The sequence below is a fragment of the Medicago truncatula genome, chromosome 2 (assembly GCF_003473485.1).
Source record: "Medicago truncatula cultivar Jemalong A17 chromosome 2, MtrunA17r5.0-ANR, whole genome shotgun sequence".
Taxonomy (NCBI): domain Eukaryota; kingdom Viridiplantae; phylum Streptophyta; class Magnoliopsida; order Fabales; family Fabaceae; genus Medicago; species Medicago truncatula.
Genome location: NC_053043.1, coordinates 7,739,100 through 7,764,689, shown reverse-complemented (window position 1 = coordinate 7,764,689; position 25,590 = coordinate 7,739,100). Strand labels below are relative to the sequence as shown.

General features: G+C 31.3%; 2 protein-coding genes across 2 annotated transcripts; both read left to right on the top strand.

Annotated features, from left to right (window-relative positions):
* The first annotated feature begins 4,576 nt into the window (after positions 1 to 4,576).
* LOC112419091 (uncharacterized) lies at positions 4,577 to 7,566 on the top strand. Its single transcript, XM_024775994.2, has 10 exons — positions 4,577 to 4,636; positions 4,730 to 4,954; positions 5,039 to 5,299; positions 5,735 to 6,345; positions 6,437 to 6,613; positions 6,695 to 6,799; positions 6,892 to 6,955; positions 7,057 to 7,152; positions 7,253 to 7,355; positions 7,463 to 7,566. The coding sequence occupies exons 2-9, from the start codon at positions 4,742 to 4,744 to the stop codon at positions 7,343 to 7,345; spliced, it is 1,620 nt and encodes a 539-aa protein (XP_024631762.2). The 5' UTR covers positions 4,577 to 4,636; positions 4,730 to 4,741; the 3' UTR covers positions 7,346 to 7,355; positions 7,463 to 7,566.
* A 2,463-nt stretch (positions 7,567 to 10,029) lies between these two features.
* Positions 10,030 to 12,611, top strand: LOC25486089 (transcription factor MUTE). The gene is made up of 3 exons (XM_013607283.3): positions 10,030 to 10,201; positions 10,584 to 10,982; positions 12,216 to 12,611. Exons 1-3 carry the CDS (start codon positions 10,106 to 10,108, stop codon positions 12,306 to 12,308), a joined length of 588 nt encoding a protein of 195 aa, XP_013462737.1. The 5' UTR covers positions 10,030 to 10,105; the 3' UTR covers positions 12,309 to 12,611.
* Positions 12,612 to 25,590: the final 12,979 nt, after the last annotated feature.

Sequence of the window (25,590 nt, the reverse complement as noted above, 5' to 3'; positions counted from 1 at the left end):
CCCGGTATCGAATCAAAAGTGATCGGTAGGCTAAATCAAAAGGGCACCCCTCACCCCCGATACACTAGAGAAACACCAAGTCACGACATGATAAGCGGTGGTGCAAACAACAAACATATCAAAAGGAAAAGGCTCAACACAAAGGAATTCGCTTCTTCTAAACAGCCTAAACACCTTAACAACCCAAAAAACGCAAAAAGAGCTAGGGACAGCGAACAAGGACCCGAGTAACAGAGGCAGCCTCTAAAATAAATCAACTCCAACAAACACTCGCCTCTTCACCTAAACAACACCAACCACACCCTTATAAAGTTCTCGTCCGTAAATCGTTCCAACACCAAATTCGAGTCCAAAAAAATCACGACTACCCATCCAAACCTCACTAAGACAGTCCCACGATCCCCCACACAAAGCCACCACCACCACCTCAACACCACCACACAAACAGAAAACAACATCGAATTAGTAAAAGTAACGAACGGGGGGGGGGGGGGGGGTCTCCCACCAAACAAGCAAAATCTGAAACACTACGGCCACCGGCGCGAACAACTACAACCACCATGATCCTTATGAAGAGAAACGATCTAGGATTTCTTTGAAGCATGATTAATCGTGAATGAAAGAGATGTCGCTCCACGTGCAGTTGCCGGAAATAGATCACACATATCGACACCATACATCCCCCCTCCACACCCCACGTTTGTCACCACCCCGTCACCTCCAACCGAACCACCCACCAACAACTGACACACCTTCAGCCCGAAAACGAACACAAATTGGCACCATACATCACCACCACCACGTCACCACCCAACACCACCGCAACCTCATCACCGGCGCAGCCACACCACCTCTAAAACTGATTCACGATGGATCCACCACCACTGCAACACGCTCAAGATTACCAAGACGTCCAAAGAAGATTTGTGTGGACAAGCTAGCAAGGAAAAGAGTCTGAGCACAATCCAAGTGACTGAAAAAAGGCACCATTCCAAAGCCAGCACCACCACCTCTTCCACCACCAGCCAAAAAGTTCTTAGAATAGAACAACAAAGATAGAGCTGAAGTAGGTGTTGACCCACTTTAATGGGGCGAGAAGCTAGCAAAAGACACATGCTTACTAGTCAATTACCAAAGGAAACAAGCTCTGAGGTGGTTCTGGCGGCAGACTACAACCACCCAAAACGAAACAACCACAAATGAAAAACTCCAGATCTGCAAAAGAAAAATGAATGTAAACTGGAAAAAAAAATTGAAAACCACCATAAAGGAACCCCCGGCGCGGCGGCTCCGACTGGGATGGGTGGTGCGGATGGCTAAAGTCGACCGTCGCACCACCACCTAATGTTGGCTACATGTTGAAGGCAAAAACTTTGGATGAAAAGGGAAAGGGTCGTTGGGTGTTTAGACTGTTTACGGTGAAGAAGGTAGAGAGAAGAGGGAGGATATTTTAGAGAGAGAAGGTTTATTTTTCTTAGTTTAATCCTAAAAGGGATACTTATACATGATTTTTATGTATAAATTGAATGTGAACGTATTTATGACAATGTGAACATATTTATTGCAATATTTAATAATTTTGAATATTTTATTTTTAATTCTTCCATATATAAATATAAGCAAAATGTGAACATATTTATGATAATGTGAACATAAATATTGCAATATTTAACAATTAGATTTTTTTATATTATTAAAATGAATCTTAAAAAAGTAAAATTAGTGTAAAATTTAGATCCAATACATTTGAATTTTAAGACCCTTTTTGCTTATATTTGACTGTAAGGACCTAAATTTATATCGTATTGATCAACTGTGAAAAATTTTATACCAATCTAAAATGATCTGATATATTTTTGTGGCCCACTAAAATTAATGGTGTTCAATAAAAACTCTTCAAATATTATTCTTCGTGGGTCTCAGTAACATGTCATATAATTTTAGATTTGTATAAAATTTTACATGGATGATATGTGTCATATTTACTTATAATCTAACGGTCAAAGTTAAAAAACATGAAACGGGAAAAACAATATCGAGCGATGTAACATTAGTATAATATTACATTAGTAAAATTTGATCTTTTTTTTTCATCGCTATAAATATACCAAAATTTAATTTTAGTTCCTTGAAAATAAAATTAGATGTTTTCATCCTCACAGGATTTTTTGTTTTATTTTTCTATCCGATATAATTTTGACATGTTATTGAACATAATATGAATATATGAAGGTTAAACAAAATAAATGAACATATTATGGATACAATTTAAACATAAAAGTATTATAATCTTGACGTCTTGACATTTACATGAACATAAAGCGGTCATTAAGGACCAAAAATAAAATAAAATTTTTCGTGAGGATGAAAACATTCAGTTTAATTTTTTTGGGACTAAAATCAAAATTCTCTATATTTATAGGAACGAAAAACATATTTACATTTTGAGACAACTTTCTCTTTCATACTCACATTAGGTTTTTACTTTAGCTCTGTTTGATAAAAATAGCGGATAGCTGATAAGCTAGTTGATAGCTTATAGCTGATGACTGATAGCTGATAGCTTATAACTGATAGTTGATGACTGATAAGATAATTAAAGTGTTTGATCAAATCAGCGGTTCAACTGGCTAATAATTGTAAAATGACATTAAAGGACATTCATAATTCATAATAAAATTTAATTAATAAATATTTAAGTATTTTAAATTTAGTATTTTAATTTAGTTCTTAAAAAAAGTAGTTTTTTTATTGTAATTTAAATTTATTAAGTCAATATATTTTTTATATTATTATTATTATTTTTATTAAATTAACTTTTATTTGCTAAGATTTTATTTTATATATTTTTCTATTGGTTGTGGTAGGCAAAACAACAATCCAAATATTGACAATCAAATATCCATAATATGTTTCCTGAGAAAATCACTATTGATTACATTAATTTAAAGAATAGTGATATATTGACAATCATTTGTGCACTACTACAAAATATAGATTTAACGACAAGGGGGTTTTAGTTTTCACATCAGCACGGAAAATAACTGAAGAGAAAGATACACACTGTGAGTTTTTACATCAGTTGACATAAATACATGAAGGGAATTCCTAATAGCATATGGCATTTACATCAGTGGATAACTGAAATGAAGGAAAAAACACGTGGTGGCATTTTCGCAATTTGTGGGAAAATTTGGTCTATCTTTTTTCACATCAGGTGGTTAAAACTGCCTGAGGTAAAACAAATTTGAAACCTTATCCCTTCCTCACCGTAAAACACATCTTCCAAGCTCAGTCAAAAAAAGAAAAATTCACTCAGTAAAAAAAAATCAAATCAGGAACCTCTCACCGTCCAAGTTCAATCGAATCCGTCCAACCTCTCACCGTCGCTGCTCAATCGGAACTTCTCACCGTCGCTGCTCTCTCTCTCTCTCTCTCTCTCTCCGATGACTTTTCAATCGTGAAACCCCTTTGCTGTTAAAAAAAAATTCGTGAAACCCCAACCTCTTTTCAAAATTGTGATACTTAATTTGTAATTCTGTGTTTACTTGATCATGAATTTGTGTTTAATTGAGTTTATAATATTATTGATTTCATAGTTTGGCTCCTGATTTTATTTATGGGTCTGAGTTGTTTCTATCAAAATTGGTATTTTCCCCCTTCTTAGAACTGAATTCTCAGTTTGGCTTCTTAGAATTGGTATTTTCCCCCTTCTTAGAACAAAATTTGATAAACATGCAATGATTATTGACTAGAATGGCTAGTCTGGTCCAAATAACTGCAGTTGGGTTGGACTATCTTAGTGTCAGTCAATTCTGGTTGAAATTCTTTGAACATGTTCATAATTTAGTCAGTATAATTAGGCTGCAACATAAATTTCATATATGTCAACATTGCTGGTCTCAGATCCACAATGATGTTGCAAAATTCCCTGTATGGCAAAAATGCTAGCTCTTGATTCAGTTTTGTGTGGTAGTAGTTGTTCAATAACACGACTGCACGCACCTACATCATAACAAAAGTTATTAGTTAATATTTGGATTGCCATAACAAAAGTTTCAAGGTGAATGAAAGAAAAAAAATAACCTGTTTTGCAACTTTTTCATGTTGTGATAATGGAAGATCATCATTGGTAGAATGATCTTCTTGCAGCAATGGATCTACCAAGTATTCAAGGAAAGCTCTGATTAATTCAACAGTTGGACACAGTTCTGATACATCCATGTTTGAATCTGATTTTCAAAAATCCAATAATTGACTATAGTTTTAGTTGTCACATATAAGAAGAAAAAAATGGTATGAAAGAAATTATAAATTGAATACAAGCATCATGGTCTTGGACAATAGTACATGCATGTTCTATAATCCCAAAAAACCAAGCAAAATGTAACAAAAAGTATACGTTTTCTTTTAGATTTTTGGAGTTGGAAAATGTTAGAATGAGTTAAAATAATGCCAGCTATAGAAGAACCAAAAATCAAGATTGTGAGAGGAGAGTAATCTCACTCTTCTTTCTTGTTGGTGATGTGCTCAAACTGAAACTGAAATCATCTCCTACCTTGTATTTATAATTTTAATAGATGAATGGAAACAGGTAGATGCAAGCACAAAAGATGCAATTTGGGTTGATCTTCAGGTATTATAGCTGTATTATTAATTCAGCATTTACTATTTAATTATTGTATCTATTGATCTTTAGGTACTAACTCCAAATTTTTGATGTATATAGAAGCATTTTGTTATGCCAGAAAGTGATGATCCAAAAAATGATCCATTGAAGAAAAAATGGATGGTGTATTTGGGGGTGCGGTGGAACGGGTTTAAGGCACAACTCACATCGGAATATATTGCATATCCCAACCCCGAACGCCCTCCTCCGTATGCTAGGTATCCTTTTATTAAAGAACATATATGGAAGAGGTTCGTTGAGTCTCGAAATACAGATGAATTTAAGGTTTGTAGTAATTATATTTGATTTTTATTGTACTTTTTTTTTATTTAATCAAATCAATTTAGTAATGATTTTTATTTATAATAGGCAAAAATTCAAAAGGGTAGGGACTGTGTGGCTAAAAATATTTATAGACATACATTATCTCGTGGAGGATATGAACTGCTTCAGGAGAAAATGATGAAGGAAAAGAGAAAAGTGCTAGAAGAATCAGGAGATGTAGATGATATATTAAATGATGATCTAAGTCTATCTCCTCCATCACGTCATGATACATGGAAGAGAGCAAGACAAAAGAAAGGGGGAGAGTATACATCAGAGGCTGCAAAAGTTGTTGCTGAGAAAATTGTAAGTTGGTGATTTTAGCGTTCTCTAATATTTATGTCACAGTTCATATGTAGTGTTCTCTCTGTCTCTACCTCTATCAATTAGTTGGCAGAAATTGCATATGATGTTGCTCATAGTTTGTTGACATGTTCGCACTGTCCTTTTAAAATGTAAATATTTGAATTGGACTGAAATAAAACATGTATATAGATTAAAGGGTTAAACTAAATGTTCATTATTCAAATTCTGCTAAACACTGATGAATTACCAGCTACATATATCGATAATTGTGTGATGATTAAAGCATATATTTATGATATATGGCTTGACACATCTAGTTTAGATTCTCTTGGTGCAGCTTACTGCATTGTAGGTGATGATGTGGTGGTCATCTAGATTCTCTATTTGATATGACTTGTTATTAATTAAACCATCAATTTTTTACAAAATATGTAGGATGCTCTAGTTGAAGAGACTGCCAAAGGCACCTTTGTTCCACAAGGACGTGACGATATCTTAACAAGGGCAATTGGGACAAAAGAGCATGGTGGTCGTGTCTGTGGTGTTGGACCAGGTTATACTCTGAGCAATTACTTTGGAAGGTCTTCACGTCTTACCCAAACCATAGATGTTAACCAGCATCTCTCACAACTTCAAACAAATCTCGAAAGACAGATTAAAGAAAAATTTGATGCAGAGTTTGAACAAAAGATGGCCGTTGAACGTGAGTTGATGCAACAAGCATTTCTGGATAAACTTAAGACTATGGGTTTCACCCAAACCTTGCAAATAAATGAAGAAATTGAGCATAGTAGTCCTCAAAAAGTTGCTGTGCATGGAAGCACAAAAGGTTCTTGTACCGCTGCACAAGAAAATTACAAGGACGACTTAACCATCGACAATGTTCAAAAATTGCTATGCATGGTTTTGAGAAGTGAAGAAGATATACGCATACCATTAGAACATGAGCCAAATACCGCAAGGTTTTTTATTCCAGCAAAGTGTATTAGAGAGTTGTTGGTGGGTAATGCTTGGCTTGACTTTTCTATTCTACAACTGTGGTGCACGTAAGTACATTTTTCTTTTTTACTATTATCAATATGGATTAGTAGTATATCCACAATTCAATATTTAAGTGTTAATTTTGAATTTGTCTAGGTGTATGCATCGTCTCTGTATCTCAAGAAATAGATCGAAAGTGTTTGGCATTTTGGACCCAGTATGCTTGGATTTTAATCCAACTGATCCTAGTACTAAATCTAAAGTTCAGGGACACATACAAACTAGGTTGCGTGATTTGAACAAAGTGTGTTACTTAGCACCATATCTATTTAAGTAAGTATATATTTAAATTAATATTTTTCTTATTTATCTTTGATAGCTTAAACCTGAATAATTGTTCTTCTACGTGTGCAGAGGACACAGGCAGTTAATAATTATTTGCCCCAAGGACAATAGTTTAGTTGTCCTTTGTTCAATGCACCGAGATCTTAATGAAGGAATGATTAAGATTGTTTCAAAGTAAGTGTATATTTTACGTTGTATTTGATATATTACTTCCTACAACACTAAAATGTATAACTTTGATGATTTTTTTAATTTGGTTGACACAGAGCTTTAGAGGTTCATCAACTTTGTCAGGGCAATAGAAAGAAGGCTAAATGGTTTCGTCCCAAAGTAAGTATGGTGTAGATTCTGTCATTTTTTTACGTTAATAAATGAATTTTTTATTTATTATATGAACTAATCACTATATAAAAATGGTCATTCATTTGTAGCCAAGAAAGCAACCTAATGGCAATGATTGTGGATACTATGTGATGAAGAATATGCTAGATATCATCTCTGCTAATATTACTAAGTCTTGGATGGAGGTATTTTAATTTTATGATAACATGTTTATATTATATGTATTGCCAAATATAAACATATCCTTATTAATATTAATTACTTATATTAACCTACACATTGTAGGTATTCAATGATCCAACGGCATTAACTGAAGATGACTTATATGATTTGCGAAATCAATGGGCAACTTGTTTTCTTGACTTGTATAACGCGTAGGATTTACATGGTATGTTTTGAACGGACTTGTATCTGTCTTAATGTGTGGTGGTTTTGGTGTGTCAAGTGCGTTTATGCAGTTGAGATAACTTTTTCAATTGATTTTGTTTTTTGTAGATGAAAATTGATTATGATGTGGCTGAGATGAGACATTGTCGGTGCTTACGACTGAGATGAAATGAGATGCTTTTTGCAGCTGAAGCTTAGCATATTTACAATGATGATTTTGCTGTGGATTTTTTTTTATTTGAAATTTCTGCCTAAAGTTGTTTTATTGGATTATTTCTAGCTATATTGTATTCATATCCCTCTTTTATAGATTGGAATATTGGCGTGGAAAATAGAGGATTGATTATGTAATATCCAATTAGATAATATAACTTCTTCTTTTTTTGCATTAAAATTATCCATAATTTGTTTTCATTTTGTTACTAAAAAAAAATAAAGAGCAGGTGTCAAGCTTATTTGATAAGCCATTTAATAGAAATATTTACACCAAAAAAAAAAAAAAATTATTTCACTACAGTGATTTTGAAAACTGATGTGAAATATACATATTTAACTTCAGGGGTAAATTTCAAAGTGGGTCTATTACAACAGTGGAAGCGGAACTGATGTAGAAATTCAATATTTCACATCAGCCGCAACCTGATGTGAAAGGGTGTGGACTTACCACATCATGACACCTTACATCGGTGGTAAACTGATGTGAAAACTCATTTTCAACTGATGTAAAAACTCCATTCTGTAGTAGTGGTGACAACTTTGTTGATAACTTTTATTTTCTCTCTTCTCATTGGTCTAAAACAATAGAGAGTAAATAAAAATATAATGTGAGTATGAGAGTGAAAGTTGTAATGAACTGGTTGTGCAAATATCATTTCTTTAATTTAAATACATTTAACTTCATAAAAAAAAATTAAAAACAATCCGTGGCTTGTTTTAGTTCAAACCCCATATTATATAATTCAAAGCCCACGGTCCAAAAAAAATATATTGTGAAAATGAACCTATTGCAATAAAAATGTGACCTTCGGCCAATGCACCATAGATTGCTTTGTGACTATAACAAGGAATGAATGTATCTATTACTAAAACTAGAAGCCTATTTTTTAGGCCAAAAAATTTGGGGCCTAAATTTCTTTGGGCTTGGGTCGTCCCTGCACTCAACCCAATCCTACATATCCCCGCATATAACACATGATGTAAGACTAATAACAAGAGCATGCACAAATGCGCCTTATGTCTATTGGGGTCAATTAATTAACCCCACTGTTTTCAATAATAGTATGATTTCTTATCTTGACCCCACTTAAATTGAAGGTGAGAAAAATACAAGAAGGGGGTTGAATTGTGTTAGTATTTTCTTCTTTTTAAACTAAGTTCAGAGTCGGATAGAGTTTAGATTCTAGAGCAATGTTCAGAGTCTAATACAGCGGATGAGAGAGAGAGAGAGAGAGAGAGAGAGAGAGAGAGAGAGAGAGTTTTGATTGTTGTTTTTAAATAAAAAAATATTACTTTTAGTTCCTTTAACATGAAAAATATGACACATGTTAGATAAACTTTAAATAAAATAGTGGCATTACTTTCATATTTTCTACTACAACTTTTTAAAAGTGGATTAATTTTTTGGGTTAAATATGTTTTTGGTCCCTATAAATATATAAATTTTTCGTTTTAGTCCCTCTAAATTTTTCCTTCGATTTTTAGTCCCTATAAAATTTTCAATCTTCACTTTTGATCCCTCTTTTAAAGTAAACTCATATGTAAAATTCATATTATTTAATAAAATTTTCCAGAAAAATTCAAAATATTATAGTAATCACTCCAAAAAAAATTCAGAATATTTGAACAAAACATGAATTTAATATGAATTTTTATATCTTTTACGGTTAAAAATTTATATTTAATTTGTGTTTTGTTAAAATATTCTAATTTTTATAGAATATTTCACGCATTTCTGCATAATTTCATTAAAAAATACAAAAATTAAATTAAAAATAGGGACCAAAAGTAGTGATTGAAAATTTTATAGGGACTAAATGTTGAAGGAAAATTTTAGAGGGACTAAAACGAAAAATTGACATATTTATAGGGACCAAAAACATATTTAACCCTAATTTTTTTAAAGACATTTAATGTTATCACCGTTTACATATATACATTGACCCTCACTTATTGAAATTTATGGATTCATCACATAATCAAAGAGAGAAAGTTTATATTTAATCATGTTTTGCCACGTAAGGGTGTCAAATGGGGTATAAAATTAAACGGAACCTATCGATATTTTCCCTTTTATGGCATGCATACCCACCATTTTTTGGGCATAATTGTGTGTGTATAGTTGCTAAGTTGAGCGATGAAGATATCGGCAAGGCATGCATGAATAAAGATAAAAAATGCATGGGAAAGATGAGAAAATAACCATCCCTCTTTTAACTCACGAGGGCATGTAATTGACGCAATATCATAAGCGTGAGACGCGTAATGTTTATAAGCAAGAAATTAAATAGAGAGAAAGAGTGAAGGATCGTGTGTTTATATGCAAACAATGTTAAAGAATACTTCACGGGAAAGCAACCTATAGCATTTAATACCAACCAAAGTTAACTATTTTGTGAGGACTCTTGCTTTGGCTAACTCATATAAATAGAACATACTTTGATTTGTGTGGCAGATAAAACTAGTAGCTTCCAAAAGGAGAAAGAATATAAAACTATATTCAACCATAGTTGTATATCAAGAACCAAACCGATCATGTCTCACATAGCTGTTGAGAGGAACAGAAGAAGACAGATGAATGAACATCTCAAGGTTTTAAGGTCGTTGACCCCTTGTTTCTATATTAAAAGGGTAAATATATACTATTTACATCCCTATCTGTTTTTTACCTATTGAATCAAAAACTGAAAACATGAAATCACTCTTAATAAATTTCATGGCTAAATATTAGAAAGTTTAATACTAAGGACTATAAATTCATTTTTTGTCTCTATTTTTTATCTTTGGTAATTTAATTTTTTCTAGTAATATTTTATTTTATTTCACTAATAAAAAAATCTTAAATTAACTAGAGAAATTTAGAGAAGAAAACCATCAAATCCTATTTTAATTGTCTCTAAATTTATGACGAGGAAATTAGAGACATTTTATTCTTTCTTTAAATTTGTAATTTGTGTGTGATGGATTGGATCTCGAGTTATTTTTGTTCTAATTGATTTTCTTTTTATTTTAGGGAGACCAAGCATCAATAATAGGGGGAGTTATAGAATTCATCAATGAATTGCATCAAGTTCTTCAAGCATTAGAATCCCAAAAGAGAAGGAAGAGTTTAAGCCCTAGCCCAGGTCCGAGTCCAAAAACACTGCAGCCAACACTTCATCAATTTGATATCTCCTCCGGAGGAATTGGGACTAATAATGCTTTCAAGGAACTAGGAGCAAGCTGCAACTCTTCAATTGCAGATGTAGAAGTGAAAATTTCGGGTCCAAATGTGATTTTGAAAGTGATTTCTCAAAGAATTCCTGGTCAAGTTTCAAGGATTATAACTGTTTTAGAAAGTCTTTCATTTGAAGTTCTTCATCTTAACATCAGTAGCATGGAAGAGACCGTTCTATACCAATTTGTGGTCAAGGTAAAACACACAACTATATTCTTCTCATAATTATTTGATGAATTCATAATTTAAAAAAAAATAAAAATTGTTCACGCCAACTTTATTGAAATAGGGTATAATTAATAATACATGAACAAATTATTAAGGCAACAAAGATAAGATTCTCAAATCTTTTGACTTTACTGTTCTCTAAGCAATTGAAATTTTTAGGCTTGTTCAATTAGGGTTTGGACCCAATTTGATGAATCAAATACAAAGACGTCACTTTTGCTATGAAATGGTAGGGTCATATCATACACAAAAATATACATAACTATAGATATTTATAGCTGCTACATTAAAGTGCAATTAAAGGATACAAAAGATGTTAAAATTAATTAATTAATCATTTAGAGTGTGTTTGGATAAGGTAATTTAAAAATTTTAAAGAATTTAAAATTTTAGGCCATTTACTTCAAAGTATTTGAATTCTTTCATAACATTACATTTCCTCAATATTACATTACATTCCCCCATCTAAACAATGGAATTCACACCAAAGTATTTGAATTCCCTCCAAACATTCTTCCATCCAAACAGAAGGTAACTTGCTCTTCTTGTTTCTGTACTTATCCATTCTACAACCTTTAACTTTTTTCTTTAACATCAAATTTTATTGAATAACGGAGAGAAGTTCAGAAAGTACTTAACCCGGGAATGGACATCACACACAATCCATTCTCCCTCCTCCAACCTAATGCCCCTTCTATCTACACCTTTTACTAATGTGATCCAATCCAATCTTTAACTGATTAATTAAGAAAAAAAATGCATTTCATACGCTTCTTAATTCACTCCATATTTAATGTATTGAAATAGTAATGGTGCTTTGTGGAGCATTAATGTAAACTCCAACATGAAACTCCGCAGTTATATAAAGTAATCATGTACGATTTCGGTTTCCTTCCCCGTGAATCCACACGTAAAGCTTCAACATGCATTCTTCTGAGATTACGTGTCATGCATATAATAAATGAACAAGTACTAAATAATACTACATTCCTATAATTAATAGTATACCACTACCATGCATGTTTATCTAACTATACTGGATATAATATTAGCAATGATCAAATATAGTGGCCATTATATTTTTTTTCTTTTATTTGGTTCTAAAAAATATTGATTGCAATATTTTCCTTTTGCATGGTTCTTGCTTACTTTTCATCAATGAACAACCCCTAATTTTTTTTCCATAATTTGTTACTACAGATAGAGCTGGGATGTCAGCTAAGTTTGGAGGAGCTAGCTATGGAAGTACAACAAAGCTTTTCTTCAGAGGCTATGAAGTTGACTGCTGTTTAACGAGATATTGCATTTCAAAAGAGACTGTATCGATTTACAATCGTGTACTGTTGTCATAAAATAAAAGCATGTGCGTGACATGCACAGAAACTACTTCTCCAGTTACTATAAATATATTAGGTTATAATTGTGTCATAAACTTCATGACAATGGAAAATTTAATGTTTCTCAATATATGGTAATATATGCGTGCGTGTATTATGTTTTTGCTTATGATCTGATTCACGTACTCACTCGATGATACCAATAGAAAGTATGTAAGTTTAAAAATTATATTAGAGTTGTGTGCATTTCTTTTCTGTACCTTTTTCTTACTATATAGTACAGTACAATTCATGGACCGACTATGTTAATATATATATATTACACAAGGCTTACATTCCTCACTAGAGACATTATCACTATGTATCAAACATTATTATTATACGAGAATTATGCTAATAAAACATTCTCTGAACTTCCAAGCACACACTATTGGTGTCGCTAATTTAGGTTGAAAAGGTGTTATTTTAATTGCTAAATATATATATAGATTAAAGAAAAAGTGAAACAAGGCATACTTTCACGAATTTATGGTGTCGAGGAATGGTAGGAAGGTTGGGGTTGGCGGAAGTTTTAAGGTCGAGGTTCGCTTCGAAGTGATGGAAGGAGTTGATGAATGTAGAGGAGGATGTGGGTTGGAATTGGTTCAAAAATAGGGTGGTGAGAAAGGTTGATAATAGTCATTTTACGAGTTTTTGGAGGGACAAATGGGTTGGAAATTAAATGCCCCCTTTGTGATGCATTCCCTCACCTTTTCTCTTTTTCTACTAAAAAAAAGGCTCTGGTGGGGGACCTTTGGGCCTTGACAGACGGTGTGGGGGGATGGTCGTTTGTTTGGAGGAGATAACCTATTCAAGGGTTTAGAGGAGGGGTGGAGGAGGATGCTTGGTAGTGGATTTCAGATGAGGATGTATTTGTATATGAGAATTGCTCAAAATAACCACTATAAATGGGAAAGGATGCTTTAGATAAAATTGAAAGGTTATCTCCTCCTCCAAACATAACCGAAAAGATAAAATTATCAAAAATCACCTAAAGTTTATAGCAAAAAAATCACCTAATGAGGATTTACAGACCAGGAGGATCTAGACGAATTACCCAAAAACCACTTTCAATATGAGAATTGGACATGATCCACCAATTGTTCACTCTCGACATTAATTATTAGAGGAATGGCAGCATTTTGATTCTTCCAAGAGCCAACCCTACATGCCAATTGACCTAGAGCTAACCCTTTCCTTTACTAAGGATTAAATCCACATGATATGAGGTGTAAACGGACGTCAAATGACACTAGCATTAGGAGTGTGTTGTCTCTTGCAAAAATATATTAGAAGTGTGTTGTTATCATTTCTCTTACAATATATATATATATATATATATATATATATATATATATATATATAGGGTTTTCTAGAACACATCCACTAGTTTTTATGTGGGAGTGTTTTAGCAAAGCTACACCTTAAGGTGTATTTAACCACTTTTTAGTTATTCACTTGCTAAAATACTCCTTCTAAAAAAAAGTGGGTGTATTCTAGCAAATGCCTATAGGATTTGCTAAAATACACCCACTTCTTTTTTTAGAAAGTGTGTTATAGCAACATACACCTTAAGGTGTATTTATTAACTTTTTAGTTATAACTTGCTAAAACACTCCCACATAAAAACTAATGGGTGTGTTCTAGCAAATCCATATATATATAACTTCGTGAAAATATAGTGAACGTTGTATGGTTAGTATGTGTAAATATGTTTTGCGGTCAGTAGCAATCTAACGACCATAGGTGATTCGCTATTAATTCGTGATTCTATAATTCACTATAAATATCATACATTTTCTCTTAATTTAACCACTAATTCTCTTGTAACAATTCCACAAAATAAAAATTCTCTTGTAACAAAATTTAGTAAGAAATAGAAAAAATTCACATTTTTCATCTTTACATTCATTAATTGTTCATAAAAAATTTACATATATGTTGGAGATTGTTAAAAAAAAAATGGTGTGTCAATACTCATCTATTGATAGTGTGCATGAAGCAAAGACTAAACTAATTCGTAAAGCACATTGTGTGAACTGTGAAGGACAAATCTAATGGACCAGCCCATTCCCAGCTATTACAAGCTGGGTCCTACAAACATACCCAACCAACTACAAATACTTAGGGTAAGGGTTTGTTTGGATCGAGGGTTTAAGCGGGGAAGGGGGGAGGGTTTACTTTTTATTTTTAAATTGCGGATATTATGAAATATTTTTTTAAAAGTTAACATGATATACAAACGATCATATAATACTTCAATCACACTTAATTTATTTTACAAAAAACTATTATATAATCCGTAATTAAAAAATGAAAAACAAACATTCCCCTCCTAAACCCTAAATCCAAACACACCTATACATTTCTTATTACACACAACCCCCCCCCCCCCCCCCAAAATTTGAATTGATTTTTTCTTTTAGATGTTTAGAACTTCTCTTGTATAGAAATTAAATCTCATATTCTATCATATTTAATGTTGTCATTTCTAAAATACTCTTCAATTAATTTTAATTTTCAATCTCTTTTTCAAAATTATGGTACATGTTCATGTGAGGGGTACTTTAGAGAATATAATTACATTATCTATTACTTTGAGAAATTTAAACGAAGGTAACTATTTTTTAAAAGGATGTGAGGCACTCCATGTGTTACTTTTTAATTGTTTTTTTTTTTTGACAAAAGTTACTTTTTAATTGTTGTGATTGCAAAATAAAATAAAATATTCTTATTTACTTGTTATTTGCAAAATTCAATAAAAAATTTAATTATTTTTTTAAGAAAATAAAAAGTTAATTATTATTTTGTCAACAAAATTTCTTTTATCTAGTTTAAAATTTGGGTCAAACACTTTAACTTTTGTTGACCAAAATGTCTTTTAATAATAGGACCGAAGAAAGTATTACAAATAAAATAATATATGAAATGAGATAATAAATTATTAAGGACAGAGCCTGTAACGCCCTTTTTGAATTATTTAATTATTTATTTGAGTCTAGAATTTATTAAGATGAGTTTAGAATATATTTATATGATTTGTGTGATTTTAGATGATTTAGATGATTGGTGTGATTTTATGTGATTTAATGAGGAGTTGTGACTTATTTTATTGTTTAATAAAATAAGATTTGAAAATAAAATAAATATTGAGTTGAGTGGTTATTTTGAGATTTTAGAGAGTTTTGAGGGAGAAAGATAAATAAGATAAATAGATAGATGAGATATAAATAGGAGAGACCTAGTTTAGAAAAACAGTGCGTACGATCAGTTTTTGGAGAAAAGGGAGAAAAAGCTAAGAGAAGAGCAAGAGACCTAGAGTGCTGCGATTTTTGATTCTAAGGTAAGGATGAGACTAACATTCAATTCTATTAATCTATATGATTCTGATAATTGTATTTAGCAAATGTAGGATTGAATTAGAGAAGTTGGAAAATTAGGGTTAATGAGAAAAATTGAGGATTAATTGATGTAGAATGGTTAGATTGATGTAGAAACTGTTTACAGACCTTAGATAAGTCATAAGATGATTACAGGAATCAATGTTAGGCTTAAAACCATGTGAAATAGTGAATTTTCGTGAAAACTGCACTTCTGCCCGAGCCAACATTCATCGCTCGCCTCCCGAGCTATGATCCTCGCCATAGCGAGTGATGAACTTCATCGCTCGCCTCGCGAGCAAGCATTTCCCGCCTCGCGAGTTGCACCTTGCAGCTCGCCATAACGAGCAGATTCACTCGCCTAGCGAGTGTGACCAGAGAGGCATCATGATTTCGTAGATTTGACTTTTAAGTTGAACCTTAGATGTTATATAATTATATATACATTACATGAATTATGTTTGATGTTTATGATGTTGATGACTTACATTGATATTGTTATATCATGATGATTTGCATACTGCCTATGTTGCTGTTTGTTATTTAACTAAGCTGCATGAGTCAGTCTAAGTTGATTAAGATGATGGATGATGTTCCAAATTATTGGATATATATAAGAGGTTGAAGTTTATAAGAAGTTAAGTTGTTGTGTCCATGCATTAACATTCATTGTTGGGGGCTTGATGCCCTGGAGCCTTTGCTCACCACGTTGGGGGCTTGATGCCCTGGAGCTTTATCTCAATTATGTTGGGGGCTTAATGCCCTGGATTGGTACCACATGCATATAAGAGGTCTAAGTTGCATTGTCGAGTTGGAGTCGCATTTGTCGGGTCAAAGTTGTTAATTTGCCAAGTTGTTGAAGTTGTGATTCTTTATATGAACTATTAATGAAGTGATAAATTATATATTATTATCTATGATGAATATTATGATGTTTTCATGTTGTTAAATATAATTGTTGAATCATATGTTTAATATTATTGTTTTGTGAAATCTCACCCCTTCTGCTTGGAAATGTTGCTCTTCGTATGAGTAACTTGCAGGTGATCGAGAGTAGTTGTTGTTGCTTGCCGTCGTGAGTGGTTATCCCTCATTGTGTCTTTTAGGTGCTCTGATACGTAACGAGATGGGATCTCAGTGGCTATTTTCTATTCCTTTACGTATTTGATTTATGAATTTAAATGATTAAGTTGTTTAACTGAATTTATGAAATGTTTTGATGAGGCCTGCGTGCCAAGACTTATTTATGATGATGAACTTAATCCGCTGCAAGTTTTTGAATTAATATGTTGATAGTTTATGTTGAAGGATAATTAGTTAATTATTTGATTATAATTTTATGAAGTGTAGCATTCCGTTTATGTGTTGTTTACTCTGATAAATGTTTTGAAATTTTTAAATTGGGAAAACGGGGTGTTACAGAGCCGGCCCAAGGCCAAATAGACCAAACAAGGGTTTTAGGTCTCAATATTTGAGATCGGGAAAATGACTCAAATCATGGTTCAACTTAAATTCCTTCCTTCCTCCTTCAAAAATGGTTCAACTTAAACATTTATAAAGCCTAATTGGTAATTGAAAAGGCCTAAAATACTTTTTGATCATGCGTTCAAATCATGAACTCCACGAATTTATTTATTTTTAATGTTTTTATAAGGATCTTATTTAAATGAATTATTTTAAAATGTCTCATTAAATTTTTGTTTTAGACCTCTTAATATATTGGGCCAGCCGGCCGATTATGGATGTTTTATGAAGAAAAAAAAAAACTTTTCTCTCATAGTAGTAGTATTGTGCACTGTTATGAGGTTTCAATTAAGTGACCTAGATTCCACTTGCATGACTTTAACTCTATTTCTCTCAATCATTATCTCTCATCGAAATAACTTATTTTAATTATTTATTTATCAACTAAATATATTATAATCGTCGATATCATTAAAACTCAATATCATCGAAATAACTCTATATCTCTCAATCATTAACTCTTGAATATAGTGAGAGAAACTCCAACTTCTCTCTAAACTTTCTTTCTCCTTCGTTGATCGATGAGGGGTGGTTTTAGGTCATTTTTTGACCTAGAATCACCCCTCTACATCTTTTTTTTTTTCTCCCTTTTCTTTCAATCTAAATAAGTGGTTTTCACATCTATAGTTTTTCCTTTTGAGTTTTTTGTGATTTCGTCGTCTAAGTGCGGCGTTGTGTTGTTCGTCGTCTTGTGCGGCGTTTGATTTCGCGTCTTATCTCGGTGTTTGTTCAGTTCCTATTGAAAGATCTACATCAATCAATTACAAATTCAAGCAATGATTTGGACATCAACGTTGCAGATCCGAAAGCATGGGTATTTCCGTGAATTAGGTTTTATCATATTATTTTTAGGCATTTTGCCGTTGTATGCTATTAACTTGGGTGCTGTGAGTTTGTTTGCAAGTTCACCTTTTACGTTTTTAGCGATGTTTATATCTGATATACTCTATCAATTTAAAAAAATGAATATCGTTTTGTTTTTGTCAAAAAAAAAAAATCGTCGATATCATTAAAACTCAATATCATCCATGTATTTTCCACAAACAAATTGTTGCTTGCTTTGTTAAGGAATGCAATGGAACCGCACATATGACAGTTAGAGTCTATGTTGACTATTCTCGACATGATGTTTATCCTTTGGATTCAGTGATGAACCATGATTGTCTGGTGCGACTTGAAGTAGGAATTTAGAGTCTGCTTGTTGAGTGGAGTGTGACTTGTTCACCAAATTTAGTGCCCAAGTGCCCTTATTGTGCACCCACCTACAATTGGCAGTAATTGGCACCAACTTCCATTGAGTTTTAATAACATCAAGAGACAACAAACTCCCTTTCCGCAATTTATGGCTGCAAAAACTAAAAGAGACATGGAAAAAACACTCAATAACTTAAGGACACTTATTAATGATTTAAAAATGAAAATAATTGACAATTTTTATGTGAAAAAAATTGTTTTTTGATATTTCTATGTGTTGAGTATGGACTTGGATCCTCTTCTTCTCTCATTCTCTCCTTCTTTATTTTGTGCCCTTCTCTTTTGATATTCATTCACTCTTAATCTTATTTTTTTTTTCTCTCTCTTGATCTCCTCTCTAAAATTTAGGGAGAGAAAGACACAAAATAGAGAATGAGAGGATCCAACCTCGTTGAATACATAAATTCCAAGAAAAAAATTATACTTTAAATTTCTTATCAAGTGCCTTAACAATATTTGTTAGCATTTCCCAAAAAACATTAACATTAAATTTATGGACTATGGTATTGGTACATGCTAAATTTCTAGCACGGTTTAATCGTATAATGAAAACAAAAAAAGTTTAGATTGATTGTGTCTCGGAGAATCAAAAAAAATCAAGGAGTGTTGACACATATATCTTACGAACGTAGTTCATACATTGACAACAAAATTCAAACCTAGATTTTTGTCGGATATAGAGTGCAACCTAGGGGGGTGAATTAGGTTTTAAGACTTTTTCAGTGTTTTTATAGATTTTAAGGTTCTTTTTATTTTTTTCGAAAAATTGTGATGAATATATGAACGATATGCTGAAAAATAAAGAAAAAGACACAAAGAGATTATACGAGTTCCCTTTCTAACCTACGGGTAGTCCAATCCCTTCACACCTCGTGAAAGATTTTACTATGTTAGAATCTTTGTTACAAGCAAGTCTCGCCCCAAAACTTTTGTAACAATCTTCCTACTCAAATAAGATAGAACTTCACTATCTTTACAACAAGAATCTTCACCAAACTCTATGATGAAATTCTCAGAACCTTTGAACTAGAATCTTCACCAAACACTATGATGAAATTCTTACTAACAAACGTTGAAGAACTTTTGTACAACTGTATCAAATCAATATCACTTTCAAATGAATATAACTTAATGGTCGGAAACTTTTTTGGATATGAAAATATAATAAAGGTTTTACAAAAATGGAAGTTTGAAAGTTTAAGCGAAAAAGTGATATTTGATCTTAGATTTTTTTAATATGCAAGTTTGTTTTTGGTGTTTAGATGTTAAATGTATTTATAGAGCCCGTATAAAAATTCCATGAAGTAGGACATCAATCCCAAAAGGTTCCATGAACCATTACTGAGCATTTGAATCACACCAGTTCATAAAAAAAAAAATGCATTTTAACATGTGGTAACCGATCACTATGTTTTGGTAATCGGTTACACCTTTCCAACCTTCAAAAAACTGAATTTTAAAGCTGGTAATCGATTACACCAATGTGGTAATCGATTACATGAACTTAAAAATCAATTTTTATAAGTTTAAAGGCACTTCACATGGACACTTAAATTTAACTTTAGAAAATGATTTGTGATTAAGTTCAAATATTTTTTAAGCATTTTCAGTTATATATATATGTTGAAAATGATAAATCAAAGATATAGACCATACATACAACGATTCACACTATACAATATAAAAGTCTTTATCTTCATCTTATCTTCATCTTGTGCCTCCATAATTTTTCTTATTTTCGGATGTGTGTTTGTTATCATCAAAACTCACCCAAATCTTTAAAAAATAGATCTTCTTCGCATATATTTTTATACTATAAAAGTCGATATTCTTTTTCTACAAATAACATTTAATAATCTTAACAATTGTATACATTGAACCAGAAGAAAAAAAAAACTATGATATATACATTGATTTTTTTATGCAAAGGAAATATAATAAATAAAAACGAAAGTACAAAAGGGTTGGGGATATAAACTTGGTCCCAAAACAGAAAATACAACAATGATTAACGAAAGTAGTATGTTAAAGCTCTCAAAGAAAAAAGTAGTATGTTAAAAACCAACTAGACAAAAATACACCCATTGTGTAGCAGATAAATACACACTGCACATCCCTAATTTTTATGGAAATACTTATATTTAGACACTCCTTCATCCATTATACACCCAACCAGGGCCGGCCCAAAGTGCCCAACGTGTATGGCCCTAAACTAAAATTTAGATGAGGTCTTTTAAAAATAATAATAAAGATTTATTAAAATTATTAGTCATAACACTTTCTATAAATAATTTTGTACAATAAAATAGTTAGATATAATTTAACCTCTTATCAATTTTTTTTTTTTTGAGGTATAATTTAACCACTTATCAATTATTATAATGAATCATTTATTTAATTTTATTTATTTAGATTTTTCGTCAAGTTATTTAATTTTATTTCTTGAGGCAATAATGTTGATGCTGAATTACAATTAAAAAAGTATAATGAATATTGTCAATGGAAAGTGAATCATTTTTGTCAAAAATTAAACTTTGTAAATGACTTAAGTGTGCATCACTCAAGAAAAACAATTATATTGGTGAAGATATGAAACTGAAGGGTCAATCATGTCCTATTGCTATAAAAAATGTGGCCTTCCGCCGGTGCATCATAGTTTGCTTTACGACTATAACACAGAAGGAATATATCTAAGCTTAAATACTCTTTTCGTCCCTTAACTATTTAATTGGTATCGTTTTGGTCTCTTAACTAAAAAAAATTATTCAGGTACTTTAAGTTTTTTTCTAATCTTGTTTTGATCCCTTCTGTTAGGTTTCCATTACGTTTAATAAAAAATGTTAAGTGTGGACACGTGTCACCTTGTCATTGGCTCTCAGATTTTTTTTTACAAAAAAATAATATTTTTTAATATATATTTTATTTTTTTAAAAAAAAATTCTCATAACCAATGGCGAGGTAACACGTGTTAACTCTGGACACGTGTCACTTTGTCATTGGCTTTGGAATTTTTTAAAAGAATATATATATATTTTATAAAAAAAATATATATTTTTTTTGTAAGAAAAAATCTCAAAGCAATGACAAGGTGACACGTGTCCAGGAGTTAACTTTTTTTTTTAATCCTAATGGAAACCTAACATAAGGGACCAAAACGAGACTAAAAAAAAACAAGTACTTAAACAATCTTTTTTAGTTAAGGGACCAAAGCAATACAAACTAAATACTTAAGGGACTAAAAGAGCATTTAAACCGTATATCTATTATTAAAACTAGAGATCTATTTTTTAGGCCTAAAACTTTGGGGACTAGAGCCCTTGCTACAATATGTTTTGGCCTTGGGTGGGCCCTACACCCAACTTGGTCTTACATATCCCGCATATTACACACGATGTAAGACTAATAACAAGAGATGGCACGGATGCACCTTATGTCTATTGGGGTCAATTAACCTCACTTTTTCATTTTATTTCAATCAATAGTAGGATATTTTCATATATTGACCCCACTTTAATTTGTATATTGACCCCACATAAAAAAAAAATTAAGGGAAATTATTTAAGCACTTTAAATAATGACAAATTCTATGGTACACCCACTGTATTTGAGTGTACCGGTACACTCACTCTTTAAATTCATAGTTAAATGAGTTGTTCTTTGAAAAAAAAAAAATTATTTTTTTATCATTTATAATTATAATAACTAAATCTTATTCATCAAAAGTGTCAACGAAATAATTTTTAATTTTTTTAAATTTTTATCACTCATAATTGAGAATATTAATTATTTTTTACGATAATATGTAAAAAAAAGTTACTATGATTCTTATAAACAATTAAATGATGTTTTTTCTTATGAAATGTTGTTCTATAAAATATAAATATTGACAAATAGCTATTTACTACATAAAAAACGACCGTTCATTTATAAAATTAAGAAGCAGGAGTACCGGTACACCTCATTTTGTGAGTGTACCGTAGAAGTTCCCTTAAATAATAAGTTTTATATAAAAAGTTGTGTACTAAATGTATTGAAAATTGTAATAGTTGACTTTTAAAGAGAATAATTGCTAAATTTAGGATAGTTAAAGAGTGTCCCAGAAGCACTTGTTAACGAGACTCAAAAACTAATACTCACTTTAGTCTCATTTATAACAAAAAAAAACTACCTATCAATTTATTGAATATCTAACGTAAATGATATGCTCTCGCTTGTAACACCCTGTTTTCCCAACATAAAAATTTCATTCAAATAATCAAAGTAATCATCACAAAACGGAATGTCACACGTCTTAAAAATCATAAACGGAAATAATTAACTAATTATCCTTCAAAATTCAATAACATAATAATTCATACTTCGCAGCGGAATTTATTTCAACAACTAAAATAGTTTTTGGCACGAAGGCCTCATCATAACATCTCATAAATCATCACCTCATAAACATCATCTTATAACATAAACAACACAACATAATCATCAAACAACATCATAACCGACATAACAACATCATAATCAATATCATAAACAACATCATATGATCAACAACTCAAGGTTAAATAACAACTTAACAACAACGATACAACTTCAACTTATCAATGCAACTTAGACTTCTTATTCATCTTAGACCATCTCGTCAAAATGCAACTACGACATCTTAATCATGCATGTGGTATCAACCAGGGCATCAAGCCCTCAACGTATAAGCATAAATAGGCTCACAGGGGCATCAAACCCTCAACTTACAGGGCATCAAGCCCTCAACGTAATATGTATAAATATACATTACAGGGCATCAAGCCCTCAACTTCCATGAGTATGCAATGGACTCGACATCTTACGACTTAACAACTTAGACATCTTAATGGTATTAATTCATCACAACAGCAAGACAGCATCATTTAAACGTATGCATCAAGTCACCATCAATAATAATCATCTTATATAACAACTTCATATCAACGTCTTTCACAATATATAAATATTTTCACATTTAATCATCAAAGTAAATCATCAATATTAATCATCTTATTCATCCTCTCTCTCTTGGTTCTTCTATTGTTTTCTCTCTTTTTCTCCAAAAAGCAGGTTCACATATAATCCTTCTTTTTTTTAATTCTAACTCTACCTTTTTATATAAATCCTTAACCTACTTATTTTCTCTTATTTCCAAATCTGTCATCCAAGTCTCAATATTCTATTCTAATATATATATAAAATATTTCTATAACAAATAACAAATATATTTCTATAACATATATATATTTCTATACCAAATAAGAAATATATTTCTACACCAGATAACATATATTTCTACACAAAATAACATATATTTCTACACCAAATAACATATATTTTTACACAAAATAACATATATTTCTACACCAAATAACATAATATTTCTACACCAAATAACAATATATTTCTACACAAAATAACATATATTTTTACACCAAATAACATAATATTTCTACACAAAATAACATATATTTCTACACAAAATAACATATATTTTACTAATAAATATCAACATATAACATAACAAAATATCACTCATCTAATTTCCAAAACAACCTCCACAACTTAATCTTATTTTATTTTCAAATCCTATTCTATTAAATAATAAAATAAGTCACTTAATAAATCAACAACACATCACAATAATCATATAAATCACATAAGTCATAAAAATAGACTCTAAACTCAATAAAATAGGGCGTTACATCGCTCGCTGTCTCTAATCATCAGGTTACTTTTCAAAAAAGTTTTGTCCTTGAATCTAAGAATTTCTACAAATTTCTCTACTAATTTCTATATGGATTTATTACTCATTTTTCAATATATCTTTATTAATACAGAGTATCAATTATCTTGGAATATGAACAACCAACATTAAGAGTCTGTTTGATGCACATGATATGATAGAGATATGATATGATATGAAGCTAGATAAGGATAGGAAAGGATATAGACATGATAAACATTTATCCTATCACATGTTTGTTGTACACATTATAACAAACATAATATCATATATATCACAATTAAATGACAAAATTACCCTTATAATTAATTATATATTTTAACATTTTCTAATTAAATATAATTAAGCTAATATTAATTATACAAATTTATAAAATAAAAAAATTGTATCTTCTTCTTCCTATTTTTTTGGGGCACCGTATTCTCCATTCTTCAATTACAACCTGCCATTCTAAATCCAAAATTGTGTTGTTATTTGTTGATCAATTAAATTAACCCCTTTGTGTAACTCCATTCCATCCTGTAAAAATTTTATACACCAACAGCAAAATAGACGCTCAATAGATGGATGAAAAATGAAGAATTGGTAGAGAGAACATGATAATAGAGATGGTTATGGAGGAAAAGATGACGTAGATGATATGATTATTTATTTATCTCTACCATTTTACGGATCTCTTTCTACCGTATTACAGATATGATAATTTGTTACCAATTCACAATAAACAAACAATTATGCATGTGCATGAAAAAGTGATTGTATGGTGGAATTGGGGTCAAATCCGTAACATATCATAGATGGCGTTAAAGAGTTATGGAGCAAGAGGTGGATGTGGATGAATGGGGAGGAGACAAACCATGAACAATTAATTGAGAGAGAGGGCAAAATAAGGATTATAATGCTAATCATGATAGGATAATTCTAACCCACCAAAAATTAAGGATAAGAATTACAAAAGCTCAATAGGATAGGATTAGAAACAGGTTAAACTTATCATTTTCTATTGGTGCACCAAACGAGCTCTAAATGTATTTATACAAAAAGAGCAATTTAGTAATAATAACATATTTTTTAGACATATTTATTACTCCAACCATTTTTCTTAATAATCGTGATTTTTGTAAATTATTCATATAAAAAAGAGCGGGAAGTATAATATTTACATTGAAAATTGTATAATTATGACTTTTCCATATGTTTGACTTGTATTTTTAAGATAATTTTTTTTTTTTTTGTAATTTCTTTAAACAATGTCTTTAAAACAACGATCAACAAGA